This window comes from Balaenoptera musculus, chromosome 3, assembly GCF_009873245.2.
Source record: "Balaenoptera musculus isolate JJ_BM4_2016_0621 chromosome 3, mBalMus1.pri.v3, whole genome shotgun sequence".
NCBI classification, from domain to species: Eukaryota; Metazoa; Chordata; class Mammalia; order Artiodactyla; family Balaenopteridae; genus Balaenoptera; species Balaenoptera musculus.
Genome location: NC_045787.1, coordinates 76,783,420 through 76,801,706, shown reverse-complemented (window position 1 = coordinate 76,801,706; position 18,287 = coordinate 76,783,420). Strand labels below are relative to the sequence as shown.

The window sequence follows — 18,287 nt, the reverse complement described above, 5'->3', positions numbered from 1 at the left end:
TTCTAAATGTTTGACATGAGTTAACTCATCTAGTTCTCACACAACATTTTGTTGTAGGTATAGTAAGTACACCCATTTAACAGATGAAGAGACAGAGACATTGGCAAGTTGAATAACTTGCCAAAATCACGTAATTATAGTGGAGGGGCCATAATTCATGGCTCCAGAGGCCATACTCTTAACAACCACACTCTATGATTGTTCTTCTGACTGACAGAGAGTCCTTCTTCTCCAGCAATCTGTGTGTAGTTCCAGCCGCCTGTGATTCAGCTTCATGCTGGCCTAGGAAATTCTTGTTTTGCCCCACCTCTTTCTGAGGAGCATCAGCCAGGGGCCAGTGCATTCACTGACACTTTTGATTGTTGTTATTTATAAATTTCTTGTTGACCTCTTCACTAAAAAGCTGGCATTCTTCTAGTGCATCTCTCTTGAATGCTTGGGGATGTGCTCATATCCGTGTTCCCTTGCTGTCCAGCTCTTCTTCCTTACAGTCCCACATCCAGTAACTAACAGAAAAATTATCTGAAAAAAATCCCAAATCTTCTCTCACAGATACTTACTCCCTGAATCACTCATACTTGGAAATAGGCAGTTAGATTGCAAGTCTTGGTAAGACCAGAGCCTCCTGGGCATTCCAGGTTCTGCTTTTTCTTTTAGAAAATTTATAAAAACATCCATGAATAGCTGTGAACCAGACAATATAAAGTACATTCAGTGTGGCAGTGGAGGCTCAGGATTCGGGGGGAGATGGAAACATGGGACATCAAATAAAGCTTTGGTAGATGAAAAGCTTGAGCATGCAATTATAAATGAAAGCCACTTAGGGATGAACTTCTTCAAAGCCACACAGCTCAAAGACAAGGGGCACAGGGTGAGTCATCCTTTTGAGTGACTTTCCATTGGAACAACTGGAAAAAGAGCAGCACTCTGATGATTGACTTGGTCCTACCCTTAACTTTGTTTTATTTCACCTAATTGCCCGCTTCTAAAGAATAGAGTGACCCCAGGAAGAAGAAAGATGGGTCTCCAGACTGGAGCTTCAGTTCTTATTTTGCAGCAAACAAACCATGGTTTTACCAATGCTCCTTTGTTTTTCTTTATCAGCAAGATACTAGGATGACTGCAGCCCTGCCCAAGCTGGACCTCCATGTGATACCTGTTTGGCAAAAAGGCATCACAGGCAAAGGAGTTGTTATCACTGTACTGGATGATGGCTTGGAGTGGAATCACACAGACATCTATGCCAACTATGTGAGTCTAAGCCCTCCCATTGCTGCAACTTAGGGAGTTGTCTACACTGACACACAGTTAGGGCTTTGCTTCCCTCAAGCAGGAGGCTACTCTGATGTCAGCCCTGGTAATGACGGGCCACAGTTTTGCCACTTCCCTCACCCTTCTACCAGTGCACATAAACTTTTTTTTTTTTGGTATCACTGGGCATTGAAAGAATTCGCTGGAGCCAAGGATTGTACAAAAGCATGTGTGTTGGGGTAGGGGGAGGCACTTAACATCAGCTAAATTATTAAAAGCCATTCAAACTCTATGCCACACAGTATTTGGGGACATGAAAGTAATCAAATCAAGCCTGACGTCTGAGACCATTTTCACAGTCTTCTTGCTCACATCCCTTATGGGTCAATATCTCTCACATTGTGAAGTTATGTGAATGTGATTCCTTCCATGCAAATCAAAGCACGCACTACACAATACAAAAATGACAAGCTGAGAAAAGTTTACTAAAAATGGGAAATAAGTAAATGAAAGTTATTTACTTAATTGGTTATGAAGTTCTCCATAATATTTTAGGTCTTTAAATCAGTGTTTCATCTTGAATATTACCCCTTGTCTTCCTCTCATCCTTTCTACTCAACCAACATTCCCCAGCTAAAGAGCAAAGGAAACAGGAAGGAAAAGAAGAGATGAAAAAGATTAGGAATTATTAAAAGATATGGAAAATATAGAGAAGTAGCAGTAGTAGTGATACAATTCCTACGTGGAAGATGTTTAAGTGTAGCAATCTGATTGCAAAAGGGGGTGGGACCTGGAAGCTTGTCTTGAATTTCAAGCACAGCCTCTTTAATTAAATTACATGTTTATTTTAACTGAGGAGGCTGAAGGAGATCACTGTAGACCTGAGCCCCAGCCCACAGCCAGCTCTTTGCACCTGTATTCTTAAGAAAGATGAGCGTCAAAGTGTCACTAACTAGTGCTCTAACTTAATTAAGCCATTCAAATTCTCTGGGCCTCAATTTTCTCATTTGGAAAATGAGGTGGTTGAACTAAGTAAATGTTGACTCCTTCTGTTCTAATATCCTATGAGAGTCTATGAGCTATAGATTTGGAAACATTCACTGAGAATTGGATGATGGCTCACTTTTCTGTGTACGTCACCTCTGCCTGGTTTATGGGTATGATAAATGATCAGCAACTGGGCCAGAAACTCTAAAATGCAGACTTTCGAGCTATCAGCCAGGATGAGAAAAGAATAGGGATAGAAGACTCGGAAAGTACTGCGTTTTTTATGATGCTACAGTGTTATTTTTGTTTTCTCTTTAGGATCCAGAGGCTAGCTATGATTTTAACGATAATGACCATGATCCATTTCCCCGATATGATCCCACAAATGAGAACAAGTGAGTAAATGTGGGTTTGGGGGTGGGGGTAAGTGCTTTAAAATGCTTTTATCTTACTTGAGAAAATTACACTATAAATATGATCCACATTTTAGCTCTCAGAAAATGTTCATGTACACCATCCATACCACAATATTTTGTTGCTTTTAAAACAGAAACAAAAGGTTCTATTTATATATATTCCTTTGGGCTTATAGAACCATATTTCAATTAACCTTTCTTCTTACATTATGAAATGTTCCCCTCAAATGTTACTGAATAGTTATGGCTTTAGAAAAAATTGTTTGAGACATAAAGAATAAAAATCTGAGTCCATCCCCCTGCCCCCAATTCCTCTATGAATCATTTATTACTAGCAACATGCTTGGTGTTAGTCATGAAGAGAAATATAGATGACCAAGGTAACAAATCTCCACGACTTCCTATGTTGGCCACAACCATGCTCACTAGTTCCCTCAGAAGAATATAGCAAGACACCAGACGAGAAATATACCATGGGCTTGGCCCTCAAATCCAACACAGTCTCCAGGGCATTGGGCTAATTAGTAGCCTGTTCCAGAGTTTCTGCTGGGTATTCTAAAGCTAACGGGAAGAGAAAAAGGACATCTTCTGATTCCTAAATTAACTCTCCATAGCAGCCACAAGGTGATAAGTGAGACCAAGAGCCAGACCCACCAAAGCAAGAGGCCAAATAAAGACCCAAAGGCAAGAGACATTTTAACCTTTTTTTTCTTAGCTCCAAAGGAACTTCACCCTCTAGGCACACAGCCTCAAGTGTCCATGCCCATATGAAAACTCATCTTTGTGCATAATGATGTCTCTCACAGACTTCAAGGAGACATTCACACTTTCCTCTTCATTTGCTCCATCCAAAAGAAACTTGCACCAAAGCAGATGAAAGCCAAGGCAAAATGAGTGCTGCTACAAGTGGGGATGGAAAGAGCAAGTGGTGAAAAGCTCTTTGTGGATGCCACGTAAAGTGCTTCCCTTTTCTTTCTTCCTCTCTCAGATTATTAACCAATTAGGGTCAATAGAGTTCTCTCTCTCTCTCGCTCTCAGTTTCCCTCTCCCCTTCTCCCTTATTTTCTCAGAATTCCCATGTGGCTGGTGCAGTAATGTTGACCTAAAGTTGTTACTTTGGATTGTCCTCCAGAAGGCCAACAAATCCCAGGAAGGGAGGCTGGGGCTCAGGGATTTGGCCTCAACTTCCAAGTGTATATTTCTTCCTTGAGGGGAAGGGGAGGCTTGAGGAGGGTTCTTTAAGTACCATTTACTTCTTTTAGGGTTTATCTCTTAAAGGGGTTAACAGCAAACAGCCCTTGAGGTTAGAACATTCCAGTAACAATACAAAAGGAACCATGAGAGGGCACCCTTGGAGGAAAGTGGGATGTCTCAGGAACTTAGAGCAGGACACCCCAGACAAATGTTCAGCCGTATTTCTGAGTGAGGGCAGTGCAGGACCAGGAGGAACACCTGTTCTTTTAGAGCATGACCTTGTAATGTTAGCCTGCCTGGTAGTGATGGCTTTGCCAATTACCAGGAGGGAGGATGACCTTGAGGAAATCACTCATCTCACTCTGCCTCTATTTTTTATTTCATCTCCTAAAATGGTGACAAGGTATCTGTTCCCTACCCTCCTAAAAGAAGCTTCCTAAGGAAAGGGGCAATAAGTGCTCGGAAGAAAAGGACACTCTTCCTAGAATGAAGTAAAAATGACAACTCTCATTCCATCCCCTTGATCAAGACTAAGAGGGAAATCTGCTCCCGACCACACGGGCACAGCTGAGGAGACTGCTAGCTGAAGATGTCAGCCTCCTTCTTAGGCAGTGTCCGGCCCAGGATCCAAAGAGAGTGATAACTTGTGTGGTAGATGCATGATAGGTGAATACCTGGTGAAATGACATTCTCTAGAGTTTTGTACTCATGAGAAGGGGAATTCAGATGTCCCTCTTCCCTCCCCCCAAAAAAAGGGACTCTCAACTTATGGTACTGATAATAGCCACATTTCCCCCAATTCACAGAGTTCCAAAGGCCCCAAGGAAGCAACACATATAATTGTATGTATTTTGTGTCTGAAAACTCTGAGCTTCCAGAGCATAGCAGACCGTGGACCTTGCACATAGCAGAGTTAGTGTAGCATGGCCAAACAAGAGAGCACAGACTTTGCAGCTAGATTTAGATCAAATCTTAGATCTTCCACTTAATATTTGAGTGATCTTGAGCAAATTATTTAACTTCTTTGTGACTAGTTTTATCATCTACTAAAGAGGTAATAATAGTACCTACTTCACTGGGTTCTTAGGGGGATTAAATAAGTTTATATATGTAATTGGCTTGGATAGTGCCTTGTATACAGAAAAAGTTAAATGTGTGCTATGATGATGATAATGATCAAGGCTTTTCATTTAGCAACTAAGGTAGACCTCCTTTCACTGAGAAAAAAAGCATGACAAGAATAGAATCATCTGATAAGAGCAGAAGCAGAGACAATTTTCTAAGCCAATTCAGAATCTGCTATTTGAAAATTACACAATAAGCAGCTATCTCTCAGGGTACTCTTGACTATCAACCAAAAAGCTAGCATCCCCATCATTTATCAAAAGGTATAATAAAAAGTAGAGTTACCCTTCTAGCATATTGTCAGAAATAAATCCCTTAGGTTTACAAAATGAATGGCCCCATTTTGTCTTGGCCTTTATAGCAGTTAGAGACCTATTATCTCCCAATTCCAAGGGCATTATCTCTCCAAACTATCTGTGTTGCTGCTGTTCTTTATTACTATGTAAATGAGGTTAATAAAAGCTGCATTTGAATTCTCCTCTGCAAATCAAATGAGGAATCACTAAATAACAAAATCTTAAAAGTGCAGGTAACTCTTACTACTAATCTGGCATGAATTTGTGGTCAGTATTTCAACACCAATTACAGATTATTCTTCTATTTTATAACATGTGTGGCAAGGATATTTTAACTAGTACAATAGTAGTCTTTAAATTATCTTCTGGAATAATTTTTTAAAAATCAATTTGTTTAAATGCCAGTTATAACCATTGTTCTAAGATAATAGAGTGTTCTTTTATCTCAGAGCCTGATTTAAGGAAAGAAAACTGCAGGTCTAGGAAGAATGATATAGAACCACTTTGATAAAGTCTTTTTTTCTCAAGGTGTGGAGGTGAGAAGTGAGGATAAGAGGAGGCAAAGATATCAACCCCTATTTGTACCATGATCCTGCACCTTTTAAGAAAATAGTACTATGTAAAGAGAGATAAACACTATATGAAGAGAGATAAATAATAGGTAGTGTCATATTGCATCATTTTTAGGACAGAGGTACAATGCTGGAGATGTTTGCCAACAGGTTGATTCTGTAGGCTCTACCTGGAGACTTTGCTATCATGGACGCTGTCTTCCATCTTGTGTAAATGGAAATACAGGTGGTGGTGACTTCTGGTAGCATATTTCCCCGATGATGGCAAATGAATTTTCCCTTCCACAAAAGGAAAGAAGGCTAATCCACAGGCATAAGGTGCCTTCTATGTGTTCAACATGCATGCATTTCTCAGAGAATGGGTGTGTTGGTCAGGAGAGCTTCAGTTGCAAGTGAGAGAATCCTAACACAAAGACTAAGTAAAATGGAGATATTAAAATATTTTTACCCAAGAGATGTTCAGCTTCAGGCATTGCAAGATCCAGAAACTCAAATAGTATGCCATCAGGACACCAATTACTCTGTATCCATCTCCTAGTGCTGCTCACCTCTACTTAGCTTCATTCTCAATAGAACACTGCCTGGTAGCAAGATCCACATGGCTCACGTGGAACTTAAAGAAAGAATATAATTCTTTCCCCCAGAATCTGCATCAATTCTTGAAATGCTCTCTGGGAGGACAAGCCTCATGATAGGGAATCACAAGAAGTGAGCGAGGGCCACTTCCCAAAAGGGGGAAATGCTAGAAGACCAAAAAGAAGTGGGTGTCTGCTACATTAGGGAAGGCCGTGAATTAAAGATAATTACATTGTTCTGACTTAGGACTCCTATCCAGTATTAACATAAAGGAGGAACATCATTTAGTGGAAGGAGAACAGGAAATCATCTTTGGTATTTTAGGAAAAAAAGATAAGAGAAACAGGCTTATTTTACTTTATTTTTTTTCTTAGGAATTATTTTTTCTTTAATTCATAATACAAGTATTAAATAAATCAAGTATCAATATTTAGATTTTTTTAACTTTTTTTGGTGGTTTGAGAGATGGCAATTTTTAAAAATTAATTAATTAATGTATTTATTTTTGGCTGCATTGGATCTTTGTTGCTGCGCGGGGGCTTTCTCAAGTTGCAGCCAGCAGGGGCTACTCTTCATTGCAGGGTGCAGGCTCCTCATTGCGGCGGTTTCTCTTGTTGCAGAGCACAGGCTCTAGGCATGTGGACTCAGTAGTTGTGGCGGCTCACGGGCTCTAGAGTGCAGGCTCAGTAGTCATGGTGCACGGGCTTAGTTGCTCTGTGGCATGTGGGATCTTCCCAGACCAGGGATTGAAACAGGCTTATTTTAAATGACCCAGTCAATTTAGGATTTTTATATTTCATGCTGGGCTAAATTAATTGATGTCTAGTACAGTAGTGTTCAAAGGGAGCTGGCTGACAGAGTTGCTCAGAGCTAACCCTTCCTCTTTTTCCCTCTATGTCAGCATATCTGGTCAGTGGCTCCTCCAAAGCACCAATAGCCTTCATGCTGCTCCCAGGAGCTTCCACAATGGAATAAAGTCATGAAGTAAACAAATTCACATTAAAGTTTCTCTCAACTTATTGACCCTCCTGAGGTCAGGGAAGTGATGGGAAAAGACAATCACTATCCCCAGAATTTCAGAACTGATACTTTAATGGTGGACTTTGGTCTGTTTTAGAGATGGATTTTTTTTTTTTTTTTTTTTTTCCCAAACACTCTGAAATCATAAATTACCCTCATTGTCCCTAGTTGCAAAACTAGTCTTGTTCAGGTTTCTGGTCCTAGTCAGAGTTGCAGGAGCACCCTGGTTTTCCAAATAGCCTGTAGCATCTTGTTAAAATTTCAAAATCCTCTTGGTACCAGGAAACCTTCAGATGTTTTAGTCTGGTATATGGTTAGAGGAGGAGAGGAGGGCTTGAGGGGGCTCTGTTTTACATTCCTACTAGGACTTGTACAGGTTAAACTAATCCAAGGAAGTCACTAGTGAGGGGAAGTGAGGAGTCACTTTAACACCAAAATTCTGGTGCAGAAACCATTTCTTTGAGATGGTATCGATAGCTAACACTTCCTGGGTTCTTACTATATACCAGCCACTTTTCTAAGTGTTCTGCATACAATATTTCATGGGATACCACAATTCTTTGAGGACCAGTAACTTACCCAAGGTCACATCACTAGTTTGTGGCAGAAGCTAGAACTTGAACTCATATACTTGGGCTCCAGTACGTGTTCCCTTCATCTGATACCTACACTTCATCTAATACTGATGGGAAGAAAACCAGCAACAAGCCTGACAAAAAGTTAACATATCCATGTACCATGGATTCATATGCAACACCAATGACTGTCCTCATTTACATTTTATAAATCCTATTTTCTAATCCTCAGACATGGGACCAGATGTGCAGGAGAAATTGCCATGCAAGCAAATAATCACAAGTGTGGGGTCGGAGTTGCATACAATTCCAAAGTTGGAGGTAAAGCAAAGGGTTGTTCCTGTAGTTTTGCAATTTAATTTGAGTCTTGCATTACCTGGTGTAAATGGGGTGGTGCGGGGGGACTTTTCAACAACCAGAGGAAGAAATGAACTCCATTTCATGTAGCAAAATTTGCTACATGACTTGAATGTGATTTGTAAGCAAATCAATGGATCTGGATTCTTAGAAAATGATAGCTGAATATAGCCCATACATCTTTGTTGGGGGGAAAAGGAAATGTTGAATAGCTTTTGAAGCAAATCTAATTTTCTCTGTGTTCTGATTTAGAAGAGTTTGTTATTGAGTGCTTGCTAAGAGAACAGAAGGAGGAGGTAAATTTAGGCAAAGATTTTCCCTGCCTCTCAATTCTGTAGTCCTTTAGTTCATAACAAAGAACAGTTAAAAACAATAAAAAGAATACATACTTCTTATAGTAAGAAGCCAAAGGTTATCTGTGGTAGCAAAAATTTAGAATCTCTGGTTGTTTCAGTCAGTGTCTTTATAGGTAAGTATATGGTAAGTTCCATCAGGGCAACTTAATAAAGGAACTATTTACAAGAGTTAAAAGAAACCAACAAGGGACTAACTGATGTAAGCAGATGTTACCACCTGTAGACTTAATGAAGCATGGGGAGGGAGTAGTCACGGAAACTGGAGAGAGAAAGCTGTGACCACATGAGACAGCCACTGTGGCCATGAGTACAACAATGGAGCTGCTTCTAAGCAGGGGGGATCCAGGAATGAGTACCTCACTCTCCCCTCACCCCCAAACCTCCTGCTGCTGTTTCAGTTGGCTGAAACCAATGGGAAGACAAAAGAACCCACTGCTGTCATCCACGTTCCCGTGAAGAAGGGTGCAGAGTGGATCTGCAGGGGCTCACAGAGAATAAAACACTTGTCTCTCCTCTTCACACTAGCCCTGCCTCAGGCTCTCATGGTTATACTATGAACTTTGCATTTAGTTTGTTTTCTAAAACCACAACAAAAAAGATTCATTGTAGAACATGGCAATGACAGTAAAACTCCTTTAAGCTCTACCTGAGTATACCTTGAATTTGGCTTTGTATTCCTTTTCAGAAATCAAATAAATATACATCCTAGCATATAGAATGCATCTCTCACTATTACAGCACACTCCTAGATTTTAAGGGTCATTCTTGATTCCTTTATACCAGCATTGTCAAAATGCCATGTTAATTTAAAGAAAATGGAGGCAGAAGCACAAATTACATAATCACCTAGAAAAAGAATACACTTTTTAAGTAATGATGAACTAAGTAGCTATAGTCTGTGAGAGAATCATCTCATCCCTTCATTTTATAGAGGAGGAATCAGAAGCAAGATTCTCAAGGAAACCAAAACACACCTACTGTATGTCCGTCATTTACCTTCCAAGACATTATCCACATCCTAGAAGTTAACAGGATGGATTTGAGTGTCAGATTTCTGGGATTCAAGTCCCAGCTTCCCAGTTGCAAGTTGTGTGGCCTTGGGCAAGTCCCTGTCCCTCTCTGGCCTCAGTCTCTCTCCCTGTAAAATGGGGAGAATTACAGCACCCACCTCAAATGGTTGTCATAAGGATAAATGAGTTCATATGTTTAAGGCCTGTACAATGGTAGCTGCATATAGTATATCCTCAAGGCACACGAGCTGTTATCATCCGCATTTTACAGCTGAAGAAACTGAGGCACATAGAAGTTAAGAGGCTTGCCCAAGATCACAGAGCTAGTAAATAGCAGAGCTGGGATTTTTTTCCCAAATGCATTTTAAACAATTTTTAAAAAATAAATATAACTTCTACTAGTCATGTCAACTACATGTTCTTTTACCCAAGCTCCATAGTAAATAATAGTGTGAAAATCTAAAGCTGTGCACTCCATTGCATCATTAGCCTGAAGCCAGGAATAACCAGGTAGCTGCCTGTATCTGTCTAAACTGCTTTTGCCTTCCTGGCTCTTGAATACATGAGTCTGATGATGGGTGACAGCCTGTTGGAAAGCATAAAGAGCCACTGCATCTGCCTTCTCCTGATGAAAACTGATTCCCCCTCAGGAGTGAAATCCATGGCAATGATTTCATCCTTGAGATTATTTAGAAGAAAAGGAAGCATGCTCCTTGAAAATGTTTCTTAGCAAACACATAAAAGAATGGCCTCTGGGTTATTTTTAATCAGTGCTTAGAAACAAGAGTTCTTTCCCTATTTGTGAGTTTCCTATTGTAAGTAGATCTTTTCAAGCTGCACAGTTTCCCGTACAGAGTCCTTTGTAAGGCACTGACTGGGCCACAGCCATTCGTGGTATAGTCATGAGCAGGCATGTTGAGAGAGAGCTGTTTGATGCCTCTTTCTGAAAGCTATCCTGTCATTTTCAGGTTATCAGGGCAGCAGAGGGAGGGGAGACATTTTGTAAGCGACAACAACCATGGCCACAGCACAGCACATAGAGTTATCTCTAAAGGGCAGATAAGGAAGCTTATGGAGGCGGTGACTTGATCTTCCTGCTGTGCTTTTAGCAGCTCGGTCACAGGCATTTAGGACGTACACTCGTAACCTGTTTTTGACTCTTTTGGGAGTCCTTTTAAAAAAATGAATATTAAGAGCATCGTGCCATTCTACATGTACACACTGACATCAACATATGTATTTGTCTGTTTCGCTATTCAGGGATAAGAATGCTCGATGGCATTGTAACGGATGCTATTGAAGCCAGCTCAATTGGATTTAATCCTGGACATGTGGATATTTACAGTGCGAGCTGGGGCCCTAATGATGATGGGAAAACTGTGGAGGGGCCTGGCCGACTAGCCCAGAAGGCTTTTGAATATGGTGTCAAACAGGTGAGATGCTTAACACAGACCCACTTGAAATGAAACCTGACCATTTGAATATGAGGAGAAGGGAAGAACACTTAGTTTATATGCAAAGAAATGGTTGTGAACTTCTTGTTATTGTTTATGATTTGAAGTGCATTTAGAGAGCCAAATCATTCTTCAGAGGGATGGAAGTTAAGGGTTAAGAAAGTTTTCCCCATTTGGGTCTGACATTCAACAGATATTCATTAGCTTTAGAATATTTACTTTCAAAAATACTCTGGATATGTCCTTTCTCATTTTCCTGCTGCTTTTGGATTTCTACACGAGGTAAACTACTACCCAGACTTCTTTCAAATACTCTGAAAATGCATCCTTAAATATAGCAATGTGTCACCTCCCTCTCTGCACGTGCCTGATGAATACTTGTGCCTTGGTTGTGTTGCTCTGTCACTGGGGTTTAGTGCATTCTCGCCAGGATTCTAAGGCCTCGTTCTGCACAGGAGGAAACAAAAGTAGAAATTTTGGAGAGCACAAATTGGAAAATCATAGAAAGGGTAGCCTTGACGAGTTCCATTCAATTGAAGAGTCCCTTTTAATGCAGCTGCAAAGCAGATCTGAATAATGCCTGATTTTGTCATTCTATCAGTCAGCCAGAAGATTCAAGCAGAAAGAAAGAGAGGAAGTTCAAAGATTCAAGCGTAGTGACATAAGCCAAGGGAACAGTGAAAAAATTCGAGTGAGTGCTGAAGGCCAGATTATGAATCCACATAACAAAGAAAAAAAAGAACAGTCCTCACTCAGCGCCGTCCCAGAGAGGGCCCGGATGAAGGACTGGCAAACCAGAGCTCAGTGGCTTATAACACACAGTCTCGTGAGAGTTCCAGCACCGATGCTGGAGGACCTGGAGTTGAAACAGACTCCAGATTACTGTTTCTGAGAACTTCATGCATGCATCTATATATTTGCTGGGGATTTTACTGGGATGTGACAGTGACCCCAGTGATGATAATAGACGTGATATGTTTTGGCTTTTCCTTTAGGGGAGACAAGGAAAGGGCTCTATCTTCGTCTGGGCTTCTGGGAATGGGGGGCGTCAGGGAGATAACTGTGACTGTGACGGGTACACCGACAGTATCTACACCATCTCCATCAGCAGTGCCTCGCAGCAAGGCCTATCCCCCTGGTACGCTGAGAAGTGCTCCTCCACGCTGGCCACCTCGTACAGCAGCGGCGATTACACCGACCAGCGAATCGTAGGTTGCTTTTGTCTAACTCTCTCTGCTTAAGTAGGAGAACGCGGCTTGCCTTCAGAAGGATCCTTTGGTCAAACTGATTTGCTTAAGCTTCACGTCTCAGTTGGGGAGACTCACACTTTGCTCACTTGAAGGGTGGGTATATATCGGGAAGCTTTCTCTCCCAGGGATAATGATGCTTCTGCCAAAATGATGTCGCCTCTCAGTCATTTTTAAACTCAGCCCTGAGAAGCCACCAATCTGTCATTACATATGGCCGAGACTCCAAATGTCTGTTCAGCTTGTGTGATGCCTCCCTGAAAACAGCCTTAAAGGAGATTTTAGGGTTGTTGGAGCTTTATCACCCTTGTACTTGTTGATCCTTTAATAGCAGGGAAAATGTCTGACTTGCCCTTTAGCAGATGATAAAAATACAGAGCATACACCAGCTATGTCTCCTAAGGATGGACGACCTACAGGAAAATAACAGTCTAAATTTCCCCTGAGGTGAACTTCTCAGCATCCGAATAAGCAGCTTAGGAAGGTTATATGCTCAGAGAACATCTCCAGCCTGCGCGCTTGGCTGTGCCTTCACTTCCATGAGTCAGACTACCAAGGGCAATTATTGGATTTCCCTTCAAGGGCATGATGAGGAAGGCCCATTCGGGGGCTTTGAGAACAAAGAGAGGCACTTCTTTTTTAATAAATTTATTTTATTTATTTATTTATTTTACTTATTTATTTTTGGCTGCGTTGGGTCTTCGTTGCTGCGCGCGGGTTTTCTCTAGTTGCGGCGAGTGGGGGCTACTCTTCACCGCGGTGCGAGAACTTCTCATTGCGGTGGCTTCTCTTGTTGAAGAGCATGGGCTCTAGGCGCACGGACTTCAGTAGTTGTGGCTCGCGGGCTCTATAGCACAGGCTCATTAGTTGTGGCACATGAACTTAGTTGCTCCGCGGCATGTGGGATTTTCCTGGACCAGGGCTCGAACCCGTGTCCCCTGCATTGGCAGGCAGATTCTTAACAACTGTGCCACCAGGGAAGCCCGAGGCACTTCTTTTAATTTAAAAATTGAAAGCCTCAAACTTAACTCCTGACACAGAAAGAACCAACCAGCTAAAGTATGTAGATCTTAATCTCAATTAAAAAACAGGTCACGATCCAATTAGATTGTGGGTAACCTGCCTAATAATTAGCCTTTGGAATGTGTGTAAAATTCATATTAATGGCATCTCAACAAAATTGTCAGAACTACGATCTTCATGCAGGATCACTCTTCTGGAACTGCCTGTTTCTGCAACCTACTCTAGTTTAGACAGTAGAACTATGGTCTCAACTTAGAAGCCCTGGCCTACCTCTCATGCCCATATCTTCAATTACTCAAAGAGATAATAACATTCTACCTAGGGGTTCTTTACAGCAGGTATATCTTATACCCTGCTGTAAAGGAGCCTACCAGACATGTGCCCCACTTGCATTCACAGCCCCTGGCTCTTGATGGCCCTGTGGGTGTTCCGAGTGGCTTTTCAAAAAATGGCCTGTGGTCCATTTCAGAGTCACCACTTCATAGACGGTCCCTCATCTGAGCCACTCTGCTGTGAAGCAGGAGGAAGAATTTCCATCTTTGTAAAGATCCCTCCTTAGGTAAATGAGCCATAGAAGAGACAGCTGGTGGATTCTATTTGAGACGGCTGCACTAACATAGCCTTTGTCTTACGCAAACCTCTTCCTCAGCACAGTCATCTCTGGGGCTTACTTGCGTCAACAGGTAAAAAGGGCAACCTTGCTTCCGCAGCCCCCAGAGGAACAGGGCCACCAGAACTTGAGATATTCAGCGACTCCAAGTGGGAAGCCAAAGGAGGTGATAATAGAACAAACTGTTTTTTTGCACCTCCCTCCCACACACTGAAATCTCTAGCTAAAAATCATAGTGTGAGAGCCTGGGTGGGTGTCTTGTTAGCAATCCTTTGGCCCAAGTACTTGTTCAACCAACAACACTGTGGTCCTCAAGGCAGACTAATCGGAAGTCTCTTTGGTTTCTTCCCTTCATCTCAGCAACCTCTTCACTAAGCTAAAATTAGCCTGGGTAATTCCTTATGTGCAATCACATTGTGTGAACATGCTTTCACAGACAGGATCTCATTTCAGCCTCAGAATATAAGTCAAGAAATATCAACCTCATTTGACAGATGGGGAAACCAAGTGACTTGCCCATGGGACACATCTACTGAGTGGCAGGTTTAGAATTTGAGCCCAGATCTAAGTCCAGCCCACTTTCATTTGAAAAAAACTCGCCATGTTCATCAAAGTACAAATGTGACACTAACTCATGGCCATCAGATTACATCAACAGTGAGTGCAAGCTACACACTAAACACGTTTTGTGCAAATAGTTCAAGTGGCCCAAATCAGGATGGCTTTACCTCCTCATGCTGAAGAGGCAGTCAAATGTCAATCTGAAGGCAAAAGGGAATTGTGCATGAGGCAAAATTTCTAAATATGCCAGGCCAAACACAATGGACCTGATGATTAATGGGCCAGCATGATTCACAGTGATTTTGAAACAGTCCCTTTTTTACAGACAGCATTTCATTTGGGAATCTCAGAAGAGGAAAAAAAATTCGTAGTGGGAGGACTTCATCCCCAGAAAAGGCACTCTGATGCCAGAATTATAGACAAGTTGCATATAGAGGAGAGTGAGCTAAAATATCAGCAGATGGCAAACATCCGCCTGTAGTTTAGAGGAGGAAGTAGGGAATCGAATCAGCTGGGCTTCCTGATCCTAACAGATGCAGCCCTCGGTGGGGTTAACCCCGGGGACAGGATCACACTCCTCACATGTTCTCCCATGTTTCTTTCTTTCCTGGTGCCCCTCAGACGAGTGCTGACCTGCACAACGACTGCACAGAGACCCACACAGGCACCTCTGCATCAGCGCCCCTGGCTGCTGGCATCTTCGCTCTGGCCCTGGAAGCAAAGTAAGGCCCAGAAAGCGTCTAATCACCCGTAAAAAGCTGTTTCTCTTTCTTTTTCATAGCATATATTTTTTTCTGAATATATGGTTACAGTGGAAAACTACAAAAAATAACAAAAAATAAGCTCTCTTCCTGTCAACATCTCAATGTAGATTTAACACACACACTTATCTTGCAAAATTGGAATCTTAATTCACACACTATTTTGTAATTGTTTTAATCCACCTATATTAAGAGCACTTTCTCATATCTAAAGCTATCTTCCTTGACTTTTAAAAACTCATGCTCTCCTCCCACTCAGTCCTCTCCAGTCCTCCTACCACTCAGCTATAAGGCCTTCTCACTTCTGTTTATTCCCACCAAGAAAGACTTTGTCCAGATAATTTCTTGTGGGTAGTGTTAGGAATAATAAGTTTAAAAAACATCCTTTTTTTTTAGATTATATAAGCCCCACCTTAGAGCTGATATAACACATCAGGGGACATGAGAATTAAAAACAGGACTCTTATCTTTTTGTAGTATACCATTATATAAATGCAAATTTTATTAAGGCCATTTCATGCTCAAACACCCTTGTCCACAGATATTAGTTATCATTTCTGATAATTTCCTTAAGATAAACACTTATGATTGGAATTTTTGGGTCAAAGGGCATGCATGTTTTAATGATTTTGATACATATTGACAAGTTACTGTCTATAAAGACGGTACCATTTTGTATTCCCACCAGCAGTATATGTGTGAGAGTGCCAGTTTCCTAAACCCTTATCAAACCTAGTTTTATTATCTTTTAAAATGTTTGCTACTTTGATAGGTGAAAATGGCATCTCATCTCTATATGCTTTTATTTCATTACTAATGAAGCTCAATATTTTATATTCTTTTGCCATTTATCATCTGTGATTGTTTATGACCTTGATTTTGTTTTATGGCCTTAGTTAGAAAAGCTACTAATGCTTGGTTAGTTTGACATTTACCTTTTAATTTTATTTACATGTAATTTTTAATGTAATGAAGTTAATATGTATACAGTTATCTTTGTCAGTCTCTTTAAGGTTTTTTTCCTTTTTATGCTCGGAAAAATCTTTACAACTCCAAATTATATACACATTTATTTATATGTCTTTTATTATGGTTCCTTTACCATATTTATGTTCTAAATCCCCCTGGAATTTATTTTAGTGTATGTTACCAAAAAAGAGATTTAGCAACATTTTTCCCTTCATAATAGTTATTCAATAGTCTAATACTTCATACAGAGGAAAAAATGTTCTGATGTTGTGTGGTGAGAAATCTTTAAATGTTAAGTCAGGTGCTATGGTTGCATGATAGAGGAAGTGTTAAAACTTGTAAATTACTATTATCCTTCCTAAAAAGGAAGTTATCTTAGAAGAACATCCATATTCTCTACAGAGAGGACAAAGCAGTTCCTTCATGTCATGTTCAGTAGATGAGGTGAGGTTCACAGTAGTGGAAGAACAGAACTCCTTGGCCCGGGCCATAGCTGGAAAAGCCCTGCAGTTCCTGAGGAGAGTCCAGCATCGTTCCAGGAGCCCTGGAGCCATCTGTGGAGTTGTGGTTTAGTCCCTGGTACCTCAGCTATGAAACGGCCACAGCGGCTAAGAAAGATAGGCCTAGTAAGGCTTGTATCAAGAGTCTACCTACTTGGAGGGGCTGGAAAGATACTGATAAAGGAAGAGCAAATCCAGATGCCCAGTCAGAAACAGGGAAATCTGAAGCTCTTGAATCCAACGGAAAAGCTATGTTCAGAATCTGAGTCCAGTTGTAACAGGAAGGGGATGGACAGAGGGCAAAGTCTAAAGACACAAGCTATGACTGGCATCAGCAGACCCAAACCAAATTTGAGGAAAGATAATCTAAGCAGTGAAAAGTGCAAGGAACACCTGGCTTCAAGTTCTAGGCGTATCACTAGCTATGTGACCTTAGGCAAATTAAGAGGGCTCAATTTATCATCTGTAGAATGGAGGGGTCAGATCAGATCATTTTTTTCAAACCTTTTCCCTTTATAAAATCCTCCAGTTTGAAACTGAAGGTATCAGCATATATAGATCATCTAACATGAATTGCTGAGGTTGGTGGTAAGAGGACCAGAGTGAAAGAAATAAGGTCCTATAAAGGCAAGTAGTTACACACAGGTAGTGAAACAAGATCATGATATTTATGATTTTAGGATACAAGCTTTTAGCTCCAGGGAGCTTTTAAAAGAAAACCATCCTTAAAATCTTGTCTTCCCTACCCAACACCTATCAGATGCATGCAAATGTAACTAGCCAGACCTAGCCCATCCTTGTCTAGTGACCAGAATAGTAGAAATACCCATCTAGCTGAACAGATGTAATGTTATTTTGACTAAGAACTTAAATTTTAAAAGTGTAATCTCTAACTTCTAAAATTTCAAACCTTCTATTTCTGTATAAGGAGAAAGTGATCTAAGAATGATCTAGCCTCATTAATCTCAGTTAATTCCTAATGGACTATTTATAAAGCAGGGGCTCCATGGATTGTTATGAAATACATGGGGTCCATGAACTTCTTTGAAACTAGATGCAGAAATGTTTGAGAGTGCGTGTCTGGCATTTTGGGGGGAATGGTTTGTAGGTTCCATCAGATTCTCACACTGCTCATGATTTAAGAGACATTAAGAGTCTATGATCTCCCTGGTGCATGTAATAAGAATTTAATTCTTTTCATTTTGATTCAATCATCAGTAAGATGGCCATAATCTATCTTAACATTTATAAACTTCCTGCCAAAGTACATATAGATTATTGGGATGTCTGTTCTCAGATGGGCAGTTTTCTTAGCTCCATTCAACCGTCTATACCAAAATGACTATTTCAGAAAATCTGAATGCCAGAATTTCTAGAAGAGTCCCTAGACAATCAAGATTGGAAGAATCATTTAACCATGTGCTTCT

The 18,287-nt window shown here is 40.8% G+C and overlaps 1 protein-coding gene across 2 annotated transcripts in view; it reads left to right on the top strand.

Annotated features, from left to right (window-relative positions):
* The window catches only part of PCSK1 (proprotein convertase subtilisin/kexin type 1), a 42,990-nt gene that overhangs the window by 8,697 nt on the left and 16,006 nt on the right, over nt 1-18,287 (top strand). For both annotated transcript variants that reach the window (XM_036848080.1, XM_036848081.1), the window contains 6 exons: nt 1,105-1,251; nt 2,557-2,633; nt 8,245-8,333; nt 10,996-11,168; nt 12,185-12,397; nt 15,252-15,352. In XM_036848080.1, the coding sequence (XP_036703975.1) occupies nt 1,105-1,251; nt 2,557-2,633; nt 8,245-8,333; nt 10,996-11,168; nt 12,185-12,397; nt 15,252-15,352 (800 nt within the window). The remainder of the gene's footprint in view (nt 1-1,104; nt 1,252-2,556; nt 2,634-8,244; nt 8,334-10,995; nt 11,169-12,184; nt 12,398-15,251; nt 15,353-18,287) is intronic.